The 22,005-nt window shown below is 38.1% G+C and overlaps 1 protein-coding gene across 8 annotated transcripts in view; it reads left to right on the forward strand.

Moving 5' to 3' along the window:
• The window catches only part of LOC110841535 (ras-GEF domain-containing family member 1B), a 360,406-nt gene that overhangs the window by 176,177 nt on the left and 162,224 nt on the right, over positions 1-22,005 (forward strand). The window contains exons 1-2 of one of the 8 annotated variants that reach the window (XM_087347619.1): positions 4,716-5,647; positions 6,198-6,730. The exons of 6 other annotated variants lie outside the window; for them this stretch is intronic. In XM_087347619.1, coding sequence (XP_087203745.1) covers positions 6,587-6,730 — 144 coding nt within the window. In that variant the 5' untranslated portion in view covers positions 4,716-5,647; positions 6,198-6,586. Of the gene's footprint in view, positions 1-4,715; positions 5,648-5,944; positions 6,731-22,005 lie in introns of those variants that run through there. One more of the 8 variants, XM_022087182.2, reaches the window with a different exon arrangement.

A 22,005-nucleotide genomic window follows, 5' to 3' on the forward strand; every position in this document is an offset into this window, starting at 1 on the left:
TACTTAGATTGGGATAGGTGTGTCCATGGTCCGCACGGTAAGAAAAACTCCAAAATTTCCAGCCCATATGTGGAGTTATTAGTGAAACAATGAAAAATATAACAAAAATATAATGAAAGATGAAAATTTATAATCATATCTGCTTCTATCGGAAATTAAAACGACTGGATAAAGTTGGGTATTTAATGAAGAAATAAGAGAAGAACTGCAAATATTTTCCGTAAACGAAAATTGCAGGAAACGCGCAACTGAGAATAGATGATAGTTGGATACATAAAATTTAATTAAAATGTTGACATGTGCAAAGTATTCTGGAGCGGCCATTAGAAAGTGAAGCGTATTTCCATGAAATGCATAAATAAGAAATTGTTTTTTTTTTGCAATATTTATCCTATATTTGAACGAAAAAAACATATTGTCATAAACTTTAAATATACGCTGAATGTTCTATCACAAAAACTATGGATGACTTATCATCATCGTATTGTGTTGTGCGTGGTCCAGTGTAGCCATTGTGGTTGTTTAATTCCTATACCGGCAACCGTAACACACCAGAATCGCTGAATCAGAAACTAAACACAACAAATACAAATAACACTATTGTCTACCTAAATTACTCTACTAATTATCAACCACCCCTCCTGTACCTCAGCTGTAGTACAAAATTCACTGTTACTCCCTCCCATCTCCCACAAAATGAATAAATTTTTTTTTCTGTAACGCGTTCATACCATGGCATCGACCATGGCGTTTTTAAACCTCGATTTATGGATAGGGGGATGAGAAGTTGAATCATTGTCAGAACAGCCCCTCGCTTTGTCCTTAATGTTCCAACAATATTTGTAGCGGAGCCAAAAGCTGTCGGGGAGCTGAAATTTTTGTGATGAAGCACGGGATGTCGGGGATTTGTTTCAATTCAGCAATGCTTTAGCATTCGACATACGTTGCTTCAAATATCAGGTCATCCTAAGGGACAATTCCCGAAAAAAAAAACCTATTTATTCTGTGTGATGTATTAACAAATAAAATATCCGTACACTTAAAACATGGCGACGGATGTGTTATACGAAATTCATTGTCGTGTTCACGAAAGCCCACCAATATTTCCTACCCTGAACTGTGTGAATTCAGTCCACAACTTTGCCCCCTATTTATTTAAACTATATTTTAGTAACGTTTTGTCATCTACGACTAGGTCATCCGGGTAGCTGTTTCCCTTAGGTTTTCTGACTAAAATTTTGGTTGCGTTTTTCGTCATCCCCACGAGTGCATTAGGTATCAGGACGTTAAATTTTCTGCTGTATTTACCTTGTCTGCTCCTAAAATAGTGGTGCGTGCAATATGGGTACTTGAAACAATGTTTACCATACATTATGACTAGACAACAAAATGGCGGGTATAAATAATTTATCATCCCTCTGGCTGTCCATTTCCCGGGTCTGCCATCAGCGCTGTTGGAGGGAGGTGCTGTTTGTTATGCGTCAACTTCACATTTTTATGTCCTTGTCCAACAAAAAAATTCATGTGGTATAACATCGGCTTACATGGTTAAAGGACTCTAAGCGATCCGTCAACTTTCAATTGCTTACTATCGTGTTTAAAACACATTTTTGTTTCGTCTTTGTTTCTCGTTACATTTATTGCTATGAGTAATTATGGCGTGGGTTATTACATTCTGTACTGTTGGGAATCGTAATTGAATTATGCGAATTAATTAATGAAGCATAAAATGTGTACCCCAAGTACACAATTTTCCATATGTTCGTTCTTTTTGACATTGTATATTGTACTGGCTTTTATGTTCATATAAATCTATTGTTTCATACCTCATCACATTACATACATTGTGTAATCGTAAATAATTGGTGTATTTAAATAAATATACATAGTAATGGAAGAAACTTCACGTAAAATCTTTATATCTTTACAAGATATATATTTTCTGCTGTTCCGAAAAAAGAATGTTACCTAGCTAATTTTAGTTTTGTAAAATAATTCGCGTCTTAATTTCATAAGTCCATCAGCACGTTCCGAGCGTCGAACAACGAACCTTTCTAGCCTGTTCGGTCGAGTATTGACCGACCATTGCTTCGTGAGTTAACCCACAAATCTCTTCGCATAGGGGCTGTAACATTTTATATTTCTATAGTTTATGGCTTTCTATTCATATGAACTAATTCTGTATCTAATTATAGGCTGTCAGTAATCTGTAGTTTATCTTGTAAAGGCAAATTTCGTGTCACTTTTGGACTTGATTTCTCTTCGGTGTACGAGAAACGATTTACGCTGCAAAGCAAAGTGGTAACTGTACGTGCCATCTGATTTAATATTCACTACAGAGTGTATGATTCTCAGAACAAACAGGGATTATTCCCCTAAACAGCACTAACTAGTTGACTTTGTATTGGGGACGAGACGCGTTATGTATCCTCCTACAAAAAATATTATTAATCGAATTTCGTTTTTCACAAGGTTAAATAATCCTATAAGAGTTTTGAATACACATTTGTCTCTTGTAACTAGGTCATTATTGCACCCAGCTGTTACACCAACAGATGCAACCCACAACATCCACTGACTGAGTGGAGAAAGTCCTGTGTACCCCCCTCCCCCCAGCAACAACAACTACGCGTAACATCCACACGGTACCAATAAGCTCTGGTTGTAAGCTGAGCCTTTCAGGATAATGCTAGGTTCCATGAGGGCCTTACTTGATAGGCAGATCTCGAAGCTAGGATGTACACTGACCAATCCCCCGAGACCATCCCCTAGGGGTCAGTAATGTCACGAAGTTCGGGTAAATTTCATCACGATTCTAATTTAACCCCTGCCGTGTTTGGACGTATCTGGATTCTCACAGGTTTTGTAATGCAGGGGAGAAGTTAGAAAAACAAATATACGGTGTTAACGTCAATATTGATTTTCTTTTTGTTTGTTTGTTTGTTTGGCAGAAATGTCGAAAAAGTACTCGGGGGGACTTCTGGTAAAATATAAATAAATATTTGCTGTGGTATTACTTTTAAATTAGGTTCCAGTTTTAATTTAGTTTATTTTCAATTAAATCTCAAACGTTAAATTTGTTTTAAATTTGTAAATTTTTCTATAGATCACTGCATCGATTGAATGGGAGAATGGTCTATAATGTCACCGTACTTTAACTTTTGGAACTGAGTGTGAGAATTTGTTTGGTGGTTGGTTTGGGGGGGGGGGGGGTGTCGTTTGACCTGAAATCATAAGAGGACTATACTTTAATATCTTTCGAAACTAAATTACCAAATAATTTATTTTATTAAAACACATCTTTGTCCTTTGTTCGTTGTGTTATACCGGGTTTAACTCTCAGAAATTATTATTGCCACTTTGAAATTCGCGATCTTTTTATCAAAATGAAAGTTTCTGGTCACTGACACAATTTCTAAACCGCCTAAGGAGTTAGGAATTAACGTAGCCTGTCACCTAGAAGGCGGGAACTCCAAGAAAACCTCTTGTTTTATTTATGCTTACGAGGTTACATTTGTGCCGTGTGATTTTATCTGCGGAGATGTTACGTCTGAATTCTGATTGTGCTTTGTTTGATCCGCAGAAGATTATTGTAAGCCGTCCATGCCACGGAGGTCTGTCCCGCATGGAGGGTGGGAACACAGCTCGTGAGAGCCTGGCTATTACATTCTGAGTCGTCTTTGTCCTCTTTTGTAGGGTTATTGGGCACTGAACCAGATGCACACTATCATAAGTCCAACAAATAAACACAAAAATATGGAATGATAATTTTCCTGAGGGTCAAGCGGCCGGAGCGAGAATCTGATAACTCGCCTTCTTCCAGCCTTTGGGATTTACGCTACCTACACCATGCAATTCATAGCGTGTTAAACTTATTTGTGGTTTATATATGTTGTCAATGTTAATCAGTCGAATTACGTGGTAATTTCATTAATTGTCTAAAATTTCTCGACTATCAGGTTAAGAATCGTGGTCTATAAGTCTCCGAAGGTATTGATTGAATGTTTAGCATTCCTGCTTCGTATTTTGGAGGTCATGAGCTTGATTCTCGTCCTAAAGGCTGGGTTTCATGGATTTCCTCAGTACTTCAAGGCAAGTGATGGGTTAGTAGCCTGTATTAGTATGCTGATACAGTTATTTGTTGTTCATCTCATTAAGAATTCTGCTTATCGTCGCTGTATAAGTTAAGTACTACAGAAGGTGTAACTAGGCGTAGATGGGAGGATAATATTAAAATGTATATTATTCAAATAGAGTTGAGAGGCGTGGATTTGATATGGACCGTTGCCGGGCTGTTGTGAATGCGATAACGATATTTCGGATTCCAAAAGAGGCGAGGAATTTCTTTAGTAGTTGATCGTACTGTTAGCTTCTTAAGGAGGAATCTGCTTCAAGGGGTTTGTTTGTGTGTTCAAGTACGAGTAGGGATAGATTCACGGCCTTGTCTCAAGCAATTAAGTGAGTGGGTGATATCGAAATGTGTGAAACGAACTTGATCTTACGTCTTCTGTCTGTGAGGCGACGTTCTGTTGTTTCATTATATCACGTGTCGCCATTACGGTTGTTGTTGAAGCTGAAATTAGCTCCTAACATTGTCTTACATTGAAACTTAGCCAACAAAGACGATATTTTTATGAATGTGTGAAACAGACTTTAAGACAAAAGTCGTGCGACAGGTTTCTCAACTGAGCATGCGCGTTGTATCAGTCGGTTCGTGCTTGAACATAAAGGCAGAACAATCTATTCAAGATTGTGGACTTTTTATTTGTGTTGTTATAGGTTCTCTGTACGGTCTGTCTGCAGTTATTTAATAGAGAGACATGGTGAACGGGATGTTCTTTGAAGTGCGTTAGCCTGGTAGTGTATTTCGTGTTCATTTCGTTATGTAATAATGTGTTCGTAGTGTCTTCTTCGGAACAGTGACGAACAATTCCCGTGTTTGTGATGTTTTGTTAATAACAATAGTGCGACATTGTGTTCGTAGTGTCCTGTTCAGTACAGTGTGGAGCATTGTTGCATGCGTAGTGTTTTTTTCAGTACAATAATGAAACATTATTGTATTCGTGTTTTGTTTATTGCACCGGGTAGTGTGTTAATTGTTGATTCTTAAGCAGAATAATTGGTACTGAACAGATTGTCTTTACAGTACAGAATGAAGACTATTCAGTAAATTGAACACTTACGTACAAATAGATCTTACGATTTGCATTGTATTTAAAGTAAGGAGACCCGAGTTTTGGGATCTGCTCGTATCGTACGTGTTTCGCAGTGGACGCTGGTAATTCTGTGAAGCATCTTCGTGAATCTTTTAAGCACGGATGACGAGATTTACCGAAAATAGTTTCGCAAAATTGGTGTCCCATTACAGAGAATTCGTTTGCAAGATTTTATCGGTGATACACATTTATAATCTAGTCTGGGAATAAGCAATGATAAATGGAAAGAACATTTTCTAGGAAGTTTCCCCTCGGCTGGCCAAGCTGAAGACAGTTTATTTGCATTCTCTCTACCTCGCCGAAATTGTGAACGAACACACGTTCCTATCCGACTGCCTTTTTCTCCACGCGCCCCTGTCTTGAGATCACGACGCTGATTACATTCCAACCCCTTTAGAGGGCCCTGAACTGCTTACTGAAGTGTTCAAACGGTGAGTGCTCTTGCAATATGTGGCAAGATGGCGTGTTAGATTAGGCAAGACGGTGAAGTTCTCTTTGTGGTGGTCTATATAATTGTTAATATAAGTCTGCGATAGTAACGCACAGCGATATGTAGAAACCCATTACATTTGAAATATTCACAGGGTAAAATACATTGTTTTAGGATTCGATTTATCCGCGCAACTAGATGACCAAAAAGAGGGAAGGTTTACTCCATTTGGGTGTGATGTAATATGTCTTAATATTTTACTACTCGTACCTCTTTATTTAGACTTATCCTTCTATATTTTTGTTAAATTCATTTTTTGAAATTTACGTTTTAGAGAAAATTTATAAATTAAAAATATGATAACTTCTTTTTGTGTACTTTAGCTGCAAAAGAAATCGATCCTATAAAAATTGGTTACAGTGGATGGACATTCACGGAAATTAAATAAAGCAAACGGCTTGTAATGTGGTCTTCTCTGAATTTTAACATAAATCTTGACGTCATTTTGAACATATTTCCACATTACTATACAATTATGTTATGATTTTCAGGCAAAGAACTTCGAAATAAACTCTACATTAAATTCTTTTAATGTATCAGTATGATATGTCAGTGTTGTAGAAAACAGGTGTCATTTTAAATACTTTGTTAAATGGCGGTAAAAGGCAGCTTTTACGACTTTCTAATACCAAGATTTTGAGAGACATCTATCAGTTGCTAGGTTACGCCTTATTGTTTTAAAGCAACTTTATTTTCTCTCGTCGAGACGTGTTTGTGTGTTCAGCTGAAGACGCCGGATGGTGAAATTACTGCGCGTGATCAGTCTTTCTTTTGAACTGTGTACCGGAGGTATTTTTAAACTTGTGGAATGCAATGTCAGAGAGAAGAATACGGAGTGGGTGTGAGAATCTATTAATAAACCACAAATAGTGACGTGAAGATGGTCTCGCGTTTCAGTGTTGCGCGTGTCCGGGGGTTTTGCGACGTAACGAGCACAATGCTGAATGGACAGGCGGTTCAACTTGTTCCACTCTTGCACGAAGATCCTCGTTGCTTTATTTGTCATCGTTTTTCAATTCTGCAGGTAAGTTAAACCGCAGCGTAGTGATTTGCATAACTAACGTGAACACAGTTATAATTTTCCGCCATATTCTGCTTGTAATATCTTTCATCTTGTTAGTAGTAGCGTACGATATAAAGGCACCGTTGGAAGTAGGAAGCATTTCTTAAATGTAATCTAGATTCTGTTTGTCTTTCTGTGGATTAATTCAAAGCTTAAAAAGGAAAAGGAAGGTCTGGCCTCTCTGTTGAATTCAACTCTTTTTACTTGTAGTAAACTTCTTTGCCGGAATGGCATCGCTCGCATTTTGGTTCGGAGATCGTCGTGCAAGCAAGAACGGTCTGTGACTCTTGTATCTTACTAGCCCGCGAACCCCCAGTGGTTTGTTTAAAGATAGGCTCGTGCATTTGTGTTTCTTAATCTTGAGTTCACACAATTGGTCTACCGAGTAACAGTTCGGGTTAGGGATTTTAGGCACCCAGCGACCAAGTAGACAGTTGATGGGTAGGGAACTCCTAAAAACCAAGAATCGTGCTTGACTCGGGCCGATGCACTCAAAAAATACCGTCATTCTTGACATTTTGTTCCCTGTCTTTTTCGAAATTGGGAGCAGACTCAGTCCATTCAACGAAGAAACCAAACCCTCAACTTTATAGACACATCATTGTTTTGGTGTCAGTAACTGTTTTGCAGAAGAAAATACTTGAAATAGGATAGATTAATCCTTTAAGGCCTAAGCTCGTCCTAATAATATTCAATAATTCAGTCCGTACCGCAAAGAAAACATTACTTCATCATTACGAAGATAATTTAGTTCATGCTGTTTAAGAATGTAACCTGCGTTTATTCAAATCCATAAATACAGTCTGTTAACAAAACGCATATTGGTGATTGTTAAAATCGGGTGGTACATATAATTACCATTACGATGTAATGGATTACCTGACAAACATTTGCTGAGTTATGTAATTATTAGCTTGTGGTTCATACTGGATTCAGGTCATATATTATTCTTAAATTGAAGCATTTTTAGGGGAACTAGGTGTTAAAATTTCTTGCCAGAATTTATGTTTATTATTGCCTTCCCCAATCTTTTTATCTCGCCATTATCATCATCGTCATATGAAATCGTTTATAATGCCGCGTTGTCCTGTGGTCCTGCTTCGACTCGCGTTTCACATCTCTCGTTTAGTCCTGCAAATGAACAGGATTTCTCGTACCTGCATTTAGCCTTTAAGGCCTGTTTTCATTTTCACCCCAAATTTGTAGTCGCGTCACGTGTACCCCCCTGTGACGTCTCTCCAGATGTCTGACCTCACCGCAGGCGAACGTGTTCCTGTTATACGCGTCTCTGTAGATAAAGCACGCGCTAACAGCCCTGTTACCGTAACACAAGGTATCGACCCACGAAATTCTGCAGTCCCATTTGGAATACATACATGTTCCTAATGCCTTCCTTCCGATTTGGCGTAGGGTACTGATCTTGATTTTTACGAATCTCAACCGAAACTTCGGGCAAAAAGGCCGAGGTTCTACGATGTTTTCCTCAAACGTTTCTGCAGGCGAATACAACGATAATATTTCAAAATATGTCACAGCTATTTTCTCTCAAACCCCTTCCGGCTCACCATTGACGATCACATTAGTATTATGTTGGAAATTGCCTGTTGTCGTTATGTATATTTGATACAGGGCTACACGACTTTTCGGTAGATAGCTCTAGTCTCGTCTTCAGGTAATCGGTTGTACTGTGAATATGATATAAGAACGTCAGTCCGGTGGTTAACGTGCCACGTAGCCTTGTTCGACTAGCTTAGAATCCGCCCAGAATCGCAGGGAATGGCAATTTTTAACTAGATCTTTTCTTTCGTTGTTGAAATGGGTTTAGAATCGTTGTAGGATGACCGAAGTTCGCAGCCAGGACAGTGTTGCTAAATCCACGGCAATTAACTGATTCTGAGGCAGTTTGACCGTTCTTGTCCTAACAATAAATCTACCCGAAATGACGGGACGTAGTATCGTAACTACATATAGTCGATTTGTTACCACAGACAATTAAACGGGATGCGAACTCTGTACCACAGACCACAGTGTGATATTTATACACTCCCTCACCGCTCTGATATCTACGAGTGTAATTAACCTCAGAGGTGTGCCGATCGAAAACAGGATTGGTTCATGCTAAAGCAACCTTCTGATAGTCTCAAAAACTGCATGTGTTCACTCTTCATTATGGTAATAAAATCAAGGAAAATTAGATTGGCTAGACGTGCAGTGCGCGTGGGAGAGATGAGAAAAGCGTACAGAATTTTGTTCGGAAACCCTGAGGGATAGACTATATACCATAGGGAAGATTTAAGCTTAGATGTGAGGATAATATTAAAATTAATATTTGAGTGTGAGGATGTAAGCGGGTTTTATTTTTGTCTATTTGGGAGCTATTGTGTATACAAAAATGAAACTTATGGCTTTCATGAAAGAAGGACTCTTCTCCGTGGACTTAGTCAAGAGAGTGTCTCTAGTATTTGCCTGGAAGATTTGCATTTCGAACTCGCACCAGACGAGGAAAGACATTTTTTACTTGTACGTAGGACATTGTTACACTGAAGTCATGGTCACTATAAGCATCCTGAACTGAATGCAATACGTCAACACACTGTGGTCCGATTTGCCACGGTATCGCATAGCGTGGGCAGATTAGGCCATTGGTGAACGTGAATCAGTACTAATTACTGTAGCACCGCGGTACCAGTTGGCTGCTGGCCTTTCTTTGTGTGTATCCGCGTACATAAACTACATCTTCCAAGTATATATTAAATCTTGTCCGTCTAATCACAATAAATTCTTATTAAATATTAAAATATTACAATAATTAACATTTAAAATATTAAATGATGTTCTTTATCGAAATATTCGATTTACATTAGACCATCATTTTTCATGTTTCAGTTCCTAAAAGAACCATCCTCAGGTGTATATAATTATATAAAGCTTCATTTTAAATATTTTAAATGTTAATTATTGTAATATTTTAATATTTAATAAGAATTTATTGTGATTAGACGGACAAGATTTAATATATACTTATTATATCACAATATGACGCAATTTTACCATCTTACATCTTCCAAATTTACAAATTAAAGCTTCCGAAACACGGTGTATAAGAATGTGCTGCCCACTTAATTTTGACTTCAATTTGTTTTTAAGAGATACAGATGGCCCTCGTAACTCATTAGAGACTGGTTGCGGGGATAGGAGACCGGGATTCGATAACCGATAGGGTAAAGGGATTTTCATTTTGTCATCACGTCCGGACTGGATATGAAGCCAGTCATGTTGCTATGTACATCAGTAATACAGCCGCATCGAGACGCTGGCAACCCATTCCTGTCCTCTGTCGACGTCTAGAATACGTAAAGCTTACCTCCACACCCCCAATATCTCTTCACGTATTGTACATAATAGAGAAGACAAAGTATGCGCACTTGCTGGGATATTCAAGTTGAGGAAATTGAGTTAATTTGTGTGGTTTGAGTACTTTAATGCTGTAGTTTTGTAATTTAGAATGGGATTTGGATTATGAGCATTCTTGATGATGAAGTATCCTTCAATTTATTCTGCTTTATAAAGTACTGTCTGAATATATGACCGAAAGGTTTATTTAAAACGTTAAATATCTCTCAGAATAGTTGCCCTCTGGGCTGAGGTTTGAATCTGAGACCTTTTGACTTTGAATCAGGTTTTCTATCTGCCTAACAGCTACCATGGGTGAAGGGTTCTATAGTTCTATAGAATATGACACTGAAAATTTAATTGCGTCATATATAAATAGCCTAATTTTAAATGTTGCAACTTATATTGAATGAATGCGTTTATTTAATGTTTCTAATTTAATCCTAAATTTAAGGAACGCTGGTCAGTAACATCCCAAGCCCGACAAATAATATTTTGACCTTTAAGTAGGTCAGTTAAGTAGCTAGCAGGCTCTTTATCGTCACTCTCAGAAGTTGTTCTGGGTTGTCTGTCAATTTTCTGCTCCCCCCAGTCTAAAGAGGCAAATACAAGTGTAAATTTGGGCAAAAATCGAATGCTAGGATGACTTTTAGTGAAACAATCATGGCAAAGCACGACCAAAAACGCATTGAAATTTAGTGAAAACCCCACAGATGGCATCGTAATAACCACGCATCATTACTCAAACCTAGTTATTTCAGTTTCTCTCCCTTTGCCAGTTTTTATTCAATATTGTTTTTAATTATATTTTGTAACGAGGTATGTATTAACACCGGTGGGCTGTGGTCACATGACTTTATTGTTTGGGCTAGAGGGTACTTATGTAGTATGATATCGCAGTACATAATCTATTTCTGTCCTGGTGGTGATTTCATATTCTGTGGGTTTTTTTTCGTTACATAGAACCAAACTTGATTTTCCAGAAAATTTGCTATTGTAATAAGGGCGTCGAAACAAAGGCGCTGTCTCATACAATGATGCGATCCGTTTCTGATGAATGACCTCTTTCTTTTACGCGGTCAGACTCTGTGTCCGTGGAGAATTTCATGCATATTAACACATTCTTATCTCGAACGTAACACCCGACCTTACAGACGACAGATCTGGGGCACATCGAATGTAGTGAAATGTCTTTTTCGATTTGGATATAGATTGTCCAATAGGGCTGTTGATTTGGGCGAATGGTACAGTCTGATTTTTTCCTCATGACAACTGGATTGCGCAAGGATTTAAGTATGAGATAGTAGGAGTTGTGTAGTGGGAGTTATGTTTTGTCTGAAGAAAATATTGATAATTGATGTATAACAGATGAAAATAATGTTGAAGATGGCTGTCTTCTGAGTTGTAGAGCCGTGTAGTATGATAGAAGTTTGCCAACGTTTCAGAGGTCCGTGCTGCCCTCATCATCAGGGCGAATGGAGTTGATCTGTCTTCTGTTTTGTTGGGCTTTGTGAAAACAAGGCAGTTTCTTGACTATTTTAAGTAACTACGAAATGTTGAAGAATATCTTGTCATGTTCTGGTCTCAGAATTGCCATCATCTGAAATGAGGTGTGGAGCTGTCACATGAAACTTATAATTTTCTTTGACTGTACCTCATATATCAGAGGACGCCAGTGATTTATTTTCTTGGAAACTTTTGCTTCTCGGTTGCGTCTATGCGGTTATATTAACGGTGAGACATTGTTTTTATTACGTTTAGTATCAAGTAAATCATCTGTAGCTAGTGGGCGTTTTTCCACGAAAGAGATGCTTAGCAGAAATTCCTTACATAGCCACGTTATGATTCAGATTGGTTTGTTTGCGGAAGGTTGAAGTGGTGAGCTCTTGTTTCAGTGGGGTTGAACCCCCGGTTTTTAATGTCAGCCGGATAGTCTTTGTTAGGAATTTTCTGGTAATAATGCCTACTGGATACCATCGTAAGAGCTACTAATTTGATTTGCAGTTTCTACCGAGACCTGGTATGATGCGATGTATGCAGTTAATGAGTCTGCCCCGAGGTTGCTCTTGTTAGTACAGATAAAGAACACAGAATGACGTAAAAGCATTTCAGTCTTCAGTACGTGCATCATGGAATGACGAGGCATTCATTACCACCCTATGGGCGTCTCTGAGCTGCCAGATTTTCGGTTTCAGTACAAAGAAAACCTATAGCCCTTTTTTTGTTGTTGATATTCTGATAGACAAATTCGGTTGCTTTGCCATTACAATACGCGATTAAATATACGAATTCCAAACGTGAATGTGCTACTTTTCTATTTGATTTTTTTGAAACGATATGGCATGGGGCTATTTATAAATTTTTATTTGCAGAGTTTTATTTTGTTTGTGTTGAGTGGCTTTAGGATTAATTTGGATCATCAGTTCATAAAATTTTATCTGAAGCGAATTTCGGTGGGGGTATATTCTGAAGCTGGTCCCATACGCATGTCCTGTATTCAGTTTTAATTCATTCCGAACTCCCTGGCAGGCAGGCAGGCTCGTAGCTTTACAGAGGACGTGCCATGTATAAATCTGGCCGTGAAATACTGGGATGCTCTTGTGGGTGTGCATTCAGATAACGTCTAGCTTCTGGCAGATGTTTGGAAATCTGACATTTCCAGTAAACTTGATAGCACTCGTTGAGATTGGAGTTACATATCTTGAATCTGAGCGTCATCTCCCGTGACAACAGGATGTCCCTTCAGGGCATGAAGGCCCTACATCCATTTCTCTGAAGTTGTTTCTAGTTGGAACTACCCACTGTCCTGTTCGGGATTCGTAACCTCGAAAACAGTGTCCTGGGTTCAGAATGTTTTTCATCTGGTGCTTCAGACGGCGATAATCTGTGCTTTTGTAGGAGGCGGAGCTTAGCGACGCCGACATGGGATTCCGAATGTAGCAAAGGTGAACCTCGGTGCGACACGATGCTGGCTAACAAATGCCGAGCGTCGCGTCGCCTCAAAGTTGTAATCGACGATGACGATGAAATGTATTTGCCATTTAGTATGTGCTTAAATATTTCAGACGTCCGTAATTTAATGCCTTTATATTCGTCGAGAAGATACGTCCGCTTTACAGTTTCATGTTCTTTCTTTTTATTTCAATATAAACCTAAATGAGTCGGTAACAGAATTTTAATCGAAATATAATTAAATCGTGTACTCATTTTAATTTTAGGCTCAAATGAAATTGAGAATTTAATTAACTTTTTAAGTCAGCGCTGTATAATTAATCCAGCTTATATCCCTGATGACATTCCTTCAAGTCCTCGTTATTAGATTTAAAAGCTGTAATATAGACGGTATCGTGCTGACCTGATGGCCTATATCGTCACAAAAGGAAGCTGCTACCTTTACAAAAACTCTTAAAATTCTAAAGTTTTATCCCGTGAAGACCTCTAGCCTGGGTACTGTACTGATTGAGCTATCTCACTTCGTGTTTTAAATTGTACAACCATTTTAATGGCTAATATATGCTTGAAATTTTTTATTGTTCTTTGTTTTTATGGCGCTGGTGAGATAACGGTATATTAATTTAATCGTGTCTCATAATGCGCGGTTGCCCGTATAGATGGAGTGCCGTCTAGTACACATTTCAAACCATAAAGATAAACCAACATGTATCAGGCTCTCTGAAGTGTCCAGCACAGTTTAGGTGGGTATAAATAATAAATGTAGTTGGTTGAAATCGTGAAATTTTACAGCCTTGTAACCAGACTCGAGGTAGAAACAAACACAAATTTTTGACATTTTATATCAAGTACCAACTGTCCGAGATGACAAAACTCCCCCTTCCCTCCCCGCACAACCTCTTAGTATAATTTAACTGTACTATACTATGCAATGCAGTAAAGATGAAACATTTTTATAGACATCCATGCACACTTATTATTACGAGATGGAGTTGCTTTGTGCTCAAGCGTCGTGTTGCGTCGACTTTATGGCTGCTTGTCTGTGGTTGGAGTCTTCTCTGGGATTTATACTGCTCTGAATACTGCGCAGTGTGTTACACTTGTAGCTTGTGTCGAAATAAAAAATAATGCAACGAACGCGTAACATGTAATTAAGATACATATATTGTCGTACCGGGTATTTAAACCACCGCGCCATGCCGAAGTATGAGGGATTTCAGGTATAGATCCCATACATTCTTAACCTTGGCAGTATGTACCTCTGGTTAGCATCACGCTCCGGCCGCCTTTTCCCTGCATAAAGACTCCCGGTACCCATTGCATAGGCTGGGTGGACCTCAGAGCCGGAAATCGAACTCTGGTCACCTGGCCTCTGGCCTAGTCACTTGAAGATTTAAGTTCTTAAGAACGTCAGTAACAAATGTAAATGAGGTAAATTTAAGAGTAGGTTCGGAAGATTGCAGGCGATTACTTCGTCCTTGGCCATAAAAACAACTGCCCCGATCTTTGAAATCCTGACTACCTGCTATCATATATTTATATGTTTTCTTCCTTTGCACATTTAGCTGCTAATATTTTAATTCAGAATACCCATGGATAGAAGTTTGAGGTCACATTAGTTAAGTGAGAATTACTTTCTGGAACAGCCTTAAAGTCTTGTGAAGTTATTTCTATGCCGATTCCTTAAACAGGGTGATAAACAGTTTCTATTTCCAAACTGTTTGGATTTGGTCTACTTTTCTTTTTGAGTAAGTTATAAACCTGGACAGTTTTATTACAGAAGATTATTTCTTTGAGGTTTGAGAGCTATTCAACTTGATAATAGATCTACATGTAGCATGTTTAATTGGTTTCCTTCACTCTGTTTCATTTCTTGTCTATTCCCGCTTTACTGCACCCCTCTAAACATCTTCTTTCATCACCCCCAACCCTCGTCTCCCATCTAGCATCCACTTTATACTACATTTGAAAGCACTTTCTTTTTATCTTATTCACGTGAGAAATTTCTTTTCTCTGCAGTTCTGTTGTAGATACGCTCTCTGTCTGAACTTCAGAATCCTTTAGAATCATCGGTTTTGTGAATTTTTCGAATTAAAATTGATATTCGTACAGTAAATGATAATCAAAATGAAGAACTAAGTAATTGGACGTCATAAAATACGACACACTTAATCGTGTTGTTTGTATCAAGTGATAACATTGTCTGTATATCGAGGATGTTTATACATTGTGTAGAAATTTTATATGATATGCGAGGGATATACGTGGTGGAATTTTTGTGACTGCTGCTAGTAGAAGACAGCTATTTTGTTCTGTCATACACAAGCGGGAGAGCAATATTATAATACGAAGCAAGGGAGAAAATATCTCGGGATTGTAACAGAGTTATTTCGGGTTTTCCATAAGACGTTTCAGAATGTCTTCTGTTTATTCGCCAGTCCGTCTGTCCGCTGCTCAGTAAAGTACGACGGATAATTTTTATCTTTACTTTGTACCATTAAATCTACATGAAATTTTACCACAGGTAATTTTATGGGATTTTGAACGTTCTCTACAGTACTTTCCGAAACGTCAGAACATCATACATGACAACGCCTTCATCCCTAAAAGCCGAAGTTACTCAAGAAATTTTTGGTCCATGCCCTTGAATGACACCACGGAAGAACTCGAGATAAGAATATTTTTCGGTAACCTTGGAACGTATTATTTGAGAATTTTTTCTCTGGATGTCCGTGCTCAAAAGTTACAAGCGTTTCAAATGTTTGTCGTTCCCTGTATTCTCCTGAAAATCGTGTAACTTTTATATTAAGGGCATAATATACGTGCTTTCTTTCTTTATTTCCTCCCCACCCCACCCGCCCCAGGAACTTGATGAAATACATAAAACATGTCGAAAGGTAGATAATGTAATTCTACTACTGAAGTTATAGTTCTAATTTTCGATAGTCGAGGACTTTCTCAAATTTATTTCCTTTCCGACTTCAGTCCATTTAATGATTTCCTTTTCAGAAGATTTTGGAAGGAATTTATATAAAAGACAGTTATAAAACAGAATGGGGCAAATTACACGCTTGCATTGCATTTTGTAATGGTCTCGCCGAACTGGATTAACAGCGAAAAACAATGAAGCAGTTTCCATCTTGTTTGTACAAACGTTACATTTATCCCCTCTCTGGCTCTCTGTTGCACCCGACGTGATTCTTTTGTTTGTGTAGTTGATTTACGATGTCGCCACTTGGCTTGACGTCTGCGCCTCCTAGCTGTAGTAGTGCGCAACAGTGGGAAACAAAAAGGAAGCTGTGTGGTAGTGAAGCATAAAAATTATAAATTTTGTTGTTACCTTGTGCTAGTTTCGTTGGAAAAGTGCAAAAGATGTCGAAAAGGGAGCATCTGAGATTTGGTAAGCAATGTTATTCTGAGTGTATCCTAAGTAGATGTAATACTAGTGCCACGTATGTTAAAGTACGCGACACGTTTCATTTCTCAAGGTCAGCAATGACGAACTGAAGGTAGCGTCCATGTGGCTGAATCTATGAGTTGCCTTATAAAATACAATGGCAACTAACTGTATGTAACACCTGCTTTAACAATCAGTAATTCTGCGTTATTTTTAAAGTGTGTTTATGGGTTTGTTATTATTATTTCCGTAAACAGTGGTTGTATTTTTAAAGAGCATTAATCAATTAATCCTAGAGCAAGTGCTCAGGTGGTACCCAAATTCCACATACATGCATATTTTATTACATTCCATGGATCCATAAGATAGTCAGATGACAATAGGATGTGGAAAAAGGCATATTAATAATACAATACATATTGTAAAGTACAAAAGTGAATATCTTTTTACTGTTTGATGATTACCCCCAAAAATTATTCCATACTTAATTGTAGTTTAACTGCATCCCTCTCTTGTAGCGCTTGCGATATTAATATAAAAATTCGGCCCTAAAGTTGCTCCCCCTTCAAGCTTATTAACATAAAAATGTCTCTAAACTCTGTCCTCTTCAGGTTAATTATTTAAATTCAAATTTTCTATCGAACACAGTATGATTTTGCTGTATACAGACTCACTAATTTACAAAGTGCCAGAGCTGACGAATACAGTGGTTTAGTTTATTAAAATGTATTTATTTCATTAATTGAATGCTTGTATATATCTTTTTGGGACATTCTGTAGTACCAAGCATGACTGAATAAGCAGTTTTTTGTAATTTGGAGTGTAAGTCTGCATGAAGCAACATTTCTTATGTAATCCTTCCACGTTTGTTTGTCAGTTTAGAGGAGAGGTGGGTTATAAAGATGAACTTTTATAATCAGTACAATAGAGTGATGTATGTTTTTACTGAAGACACGTCTCACATACCATTGTATGCGCTTAATGATGTGTATTTCCACCACTAGTCTTTGTTGTGTACTATGGAGTGGAGCGACGGGTAATGATTTCAACGGGTTTAAAGCCTAGAAGTAGGACAGACGAAGAATTAAAATTGTCTACGTCTTCAGACTGAGTGTAGTAGAATCGATGTCTGTGGTTGTCCAAGACGTTTCCAGAGAGTGGTGGGAGAAGAATAAGGACGTAGCATGCTTCTTAGCGGGATAAATTTATAATGACGGATACAGTAATGCAGAAAGTGAAATATTTTTTCTCGCAGTGCAACACAGAAAACTTTGACAGAAACTGGTGATTAGATAAATGGTCGGTCAGATTAAGAGACAAACTTATTATAATGTAACTAATTCAATGGTGAAGAGTCTTTACTGAGAATCTGATCGTTGCGCAGCTAGTCAAGAAATGTCCCTGGTTCTTATAGAACTCGTATGTCCATTGCCATGTTTACAACTGGCCCTCACACGTCAGTTTTTTGCGCCAGATGAATCCAGGCTACGTCCTCTTATATTATTTTTCAGATTATTTTTAATGTTATCTTGCTGTATGAGTGTATGTTTCCGAAATTGTCTCATATGGTCTCAGGGCTTCTGCATGTTTACATACTCTTTGTCATTTTCCGATTAAAGCTAAATTCCTTTCCCGTGTTATCAGAATGTGGCATTGATGTCAATCAGTTGACTTCTCTATAGAGAGAATTTTGTCCGCCCAGTACCTGGTGTTTACGGCACACAGCTCTATACAACTATCGCTAAAGGCTCTATTCTCTTACTGCAGATTATTTATTATTTTTGTAATTTTACTCTCCGTTCTCCAATTCAAACAATAAATTATTTTGTTCTCCACTCACATGTAATTTTACTTAGGTAATTTCCTACATTATGTGGTATTGATAAAACTTTTAAAAGAGAAGGAATTTACTGTAAGTTTCCGACTCGCGTGTCTGCCCATTACAGAAATGCAAAATAACAAAATGGCCTATATAGGCTTACTGGTGACTTGTACGTAGACATGTTTGTCGTTTTCCTGTCAATAAATTTTGAAATATAATCTTAAAGTAGGCAACACCTATTTCTTTTACATTCCCAATACATTGATAGTTTCAGCCTGCCCACAAACCGCCTTTAAACAAGTTGTGCATTCACTGAGATCGGCTGCATTTGGCGTTTCTGCATTATTAAATCGCGGAATTACTTGCAGGTTAGCACGGTGTGATTTACAGTTTGCGCTCGAAGGAAACAGTGAAGGGTCTGACAGATGGAAGCGGTCAGACAATGCAGTCGACTGCTGTCACTCCATTCAGAATGGATGCATTATTATCTGAATCTGTCTGCCATGCGAGAATCTACCAAGGCGTTAATCACAGCGATAGAAGGTGGGGGGTGGGGGAACGTAGCTTAACTTTTGCCATAAAACCTGTTTAAATCGGAACCTTGCTGAAAAGTAAACGTGTTTCATCGGATAATGTTTGTGTCCATGAGTTGTATCGTTTTCAATGAAAGGGAAAGGCTTTCAAGAAAGGCCTTGATCCATGAAGCTAGATGGTATGGGGCGACAAGAATAGGACACAAAGCCCGATGGTGGAGGACGTTATTAGACAAATTTATGCTGAATAATTCCTTATGGCGTAACTTGCTTGAATTGTCACAACGGAATGCTTCAGTGTAAAATACAACTTCCTCATCCGTACCGAACGTCACATCAAGTACATTAAGACAGTAGACTGCTAATATAATTATTTATTCTATAAAGTAGTGTAATGATTAAAATGTTAACGTTCTAGAATAGCACGCTGTCACTTCTGAATAGCTACAAATTTTTGATATATAATAAGAGTTTAATTATCGATATATATGTGGCGGGTATTATAGATGTTAAGTATGCATTAAACGTCTTAACCTATCAGTTGCATTAATGGCAGGATTATTAAGGTGACTTAAAATATGCAGTCAAGATAATTTTACACCTGAGACCAGAACAGGATAGCTAATTGCTGTTCTCCACCGCAGTTTGAAGATGGCTTTTCAAGTTCCTGATTCCACGTATTTCTTTCATTTTGCGTTTGAATACAGTTATTCTCTTTGTAGAAGTTTGTGTTATTTACATTTATAAATTCAGATTCTTGGTACCATGGTTCTCAAATATTTATTCTTGCCATTTTATACAGAATTAACGGAATTACTAGTTCTCAGTAAATATTCCTCGCCGAAGGCTATTGTCCCTCGGAACATTCAGAATAAGTTGCAATAGCATGGAGCGACTATGATGTAGCTCAGGCGGTTAGTACCCGGTTCCTCGCCGCGGGGTTGCTAAGATTGATATAATAACCGGAAACGCAGTATTTATCCTCAAATATCCATGCTGAACGTTTTAAATCAGCATTGTAAACATGTTAGTCTGTGCTGAATTTTGTATAACAACTCTTAAGCAAAACGCGTTGTTAAAGAACTGTTTACTGAGGCAAGATTGGTTGTAGAAATAGTGTTTTAGTAGGTAACTACAAACTCATACCTTAGGGTTAAATACAGATATGCGTGTTTACCAGTGGTAAACATTGCATTACCGTGTAAATTGTTAGGGATAAATTTTGTATAATAATACGCGTGTATGGATATCTGGAGAGTTTTAAGAAAATTGTTGTTCTTTTTCGTAAAGGAAATTCTCATGTGACAACCCTTTAGAGCTTTATCCCCAGAGGAATGACCTCCGATGACCTTCGGATAGGAGGCTGAGTGGGCCCGAGATCCGGGCTGGGGAGTCTGTGTTATCTATGGAACTGTAGCCGCAAGCTAACAATACTTGCGTTTCAGTATTGGCTGTTTTTAAATTGCCCGCAACGTTTCGTTTAGACAACACGCACGACAACGAAGTCGGAGAAGTTGCCGCACGATCGCGGCGTTAATTCTTGAGGGCATTTGGATATTTACTGAGATATGTGTATTGGAACCAAGATATTGCAGATCCAGAAATATAAACCGGTCTGAAACTTATCTTAGGAAACGCTAAATATACCATCAGTTCCATATCGTTCCAGACATTCTTGTCTTCTAAGCGCAGTCACAATCAGGACGCGTGTGCATGTGTTTCTGGTCAGTAATGTATTTACCAAACGTTGCCTCCAAATATACCTTTTATAGCATTATTGTTTTTCGCTTGGGTTTAGAGAGAAGATGTCTCTTGTTCGTGCTATTGTATCTCATATACTGGAGATGACTTACATCGGCCTGTTTAGTTTCTGTTATTTTCAGCAACGACTGTACGTTCTCATTTAAGACCATGGTCCTAACAAAGAACACATTAGCGGCCCCTTGGGACTGAGTATCAGCCACGCTGTAAGTAAACTTCCTCTTCTCGTATGTGGCGTGGAATGTCTTTATTATTGGAAGCGTCTGGCGGTAAGAGTCAGCAGTTCCCTAGGGAATTCCACACCGGTTCATAAATACGTCTGGTGCCTTTTAGCGCTGCAGTCACGAAATCATTTTAAACTCTTCACCCCCCCCCCCTTCCCATCCATACACACATATATTTCTTCTACATCTTATTTTCCACTTTATATTTACAAATATATTGTCGCCATAAGGGACTCCAAGATGTTTACAACCACCCCATCGCGTATGAATTATCAAACGTAGAATTTTCTCCATTCTGTTTTTCTTGCTGAAAACTGACTTGCTTTTAACATTGTATAGGCCATCACGACATCCAATGCGTTTTTAAATTTATCGTTAGAAATATCTTCGTGTTATTATAACCCAAATAACATCTGTATTTTATACTGCGTTATTAAATAAGCTGACAAGCCAGCAATCAAAAGACCAGCAAACCGACTCGTGCTGTTATTTTATCAATCGTGATATCCATTCGAAGAGTGAAAGCGGGGAAACGAGATTTTGCGTTTGATTACTTGTTTGCAGGACTGCGGTGTGTCGTAGTTGTGAAAAGCTGCACAGTTGACATGTTTGTTAAGGCCATTAATGTGTTATCCAATACTGGTTGTTATGTAAGAAGGATTATCACAGAGGGTAGGTAAATTTGAACCCCCCCCCACCCCACCCCCATTTCGTTCATGAAGTGTTTAAATATACCGCCATGAGTCTCCATGTTTCCCTCTGTAACTAAATTCACTAAATCCCTGCAGTAATTTCGAATTAATCGATCTATTAATTATGTAAAGTGGTGGTCATTGGGACGAGTGGCTTGGCTAATTGAATTAGCTTATACGACTTTTAGATGGCGGTTGCTTTCTGGGTTGTTTATGATACGATGAATATAGAAGCGCATTAAATAGATACTGTGACGATTTCAACTTGACTTCATGGAAATTAAAATCATGTTAGGAATTTTTTTTTCAACTTTTATGTAAACTCATTTTGAATTTTCGTGTTGATATGATCCTGCTACTGAGGCAATTTAATCCAGTTCGTACCCTCACTCTTACATTTTTAATATTATTATTTAATCTCTGCATATAGTTTTCCCTAATAGTGATTTTTCGATAAATATT

Source organism: Zootermopsis nevadensis, unplaced genomic scaffold (genome assembly GCF_977971745.1).
Source record: "Zootermopsis nevadensis isolate Lab colony 2312 unplaced genomic scaffold, Znev_1.0 Znev_ptg000012l, whole genome shotgun sequence".
Lineage (NCBI taxonomy): Eukaryota > Metazoa > Arthropoda > Insecta > Blattodea > Termopsidae > Zootermopsis > Zootermopsis nevadensis.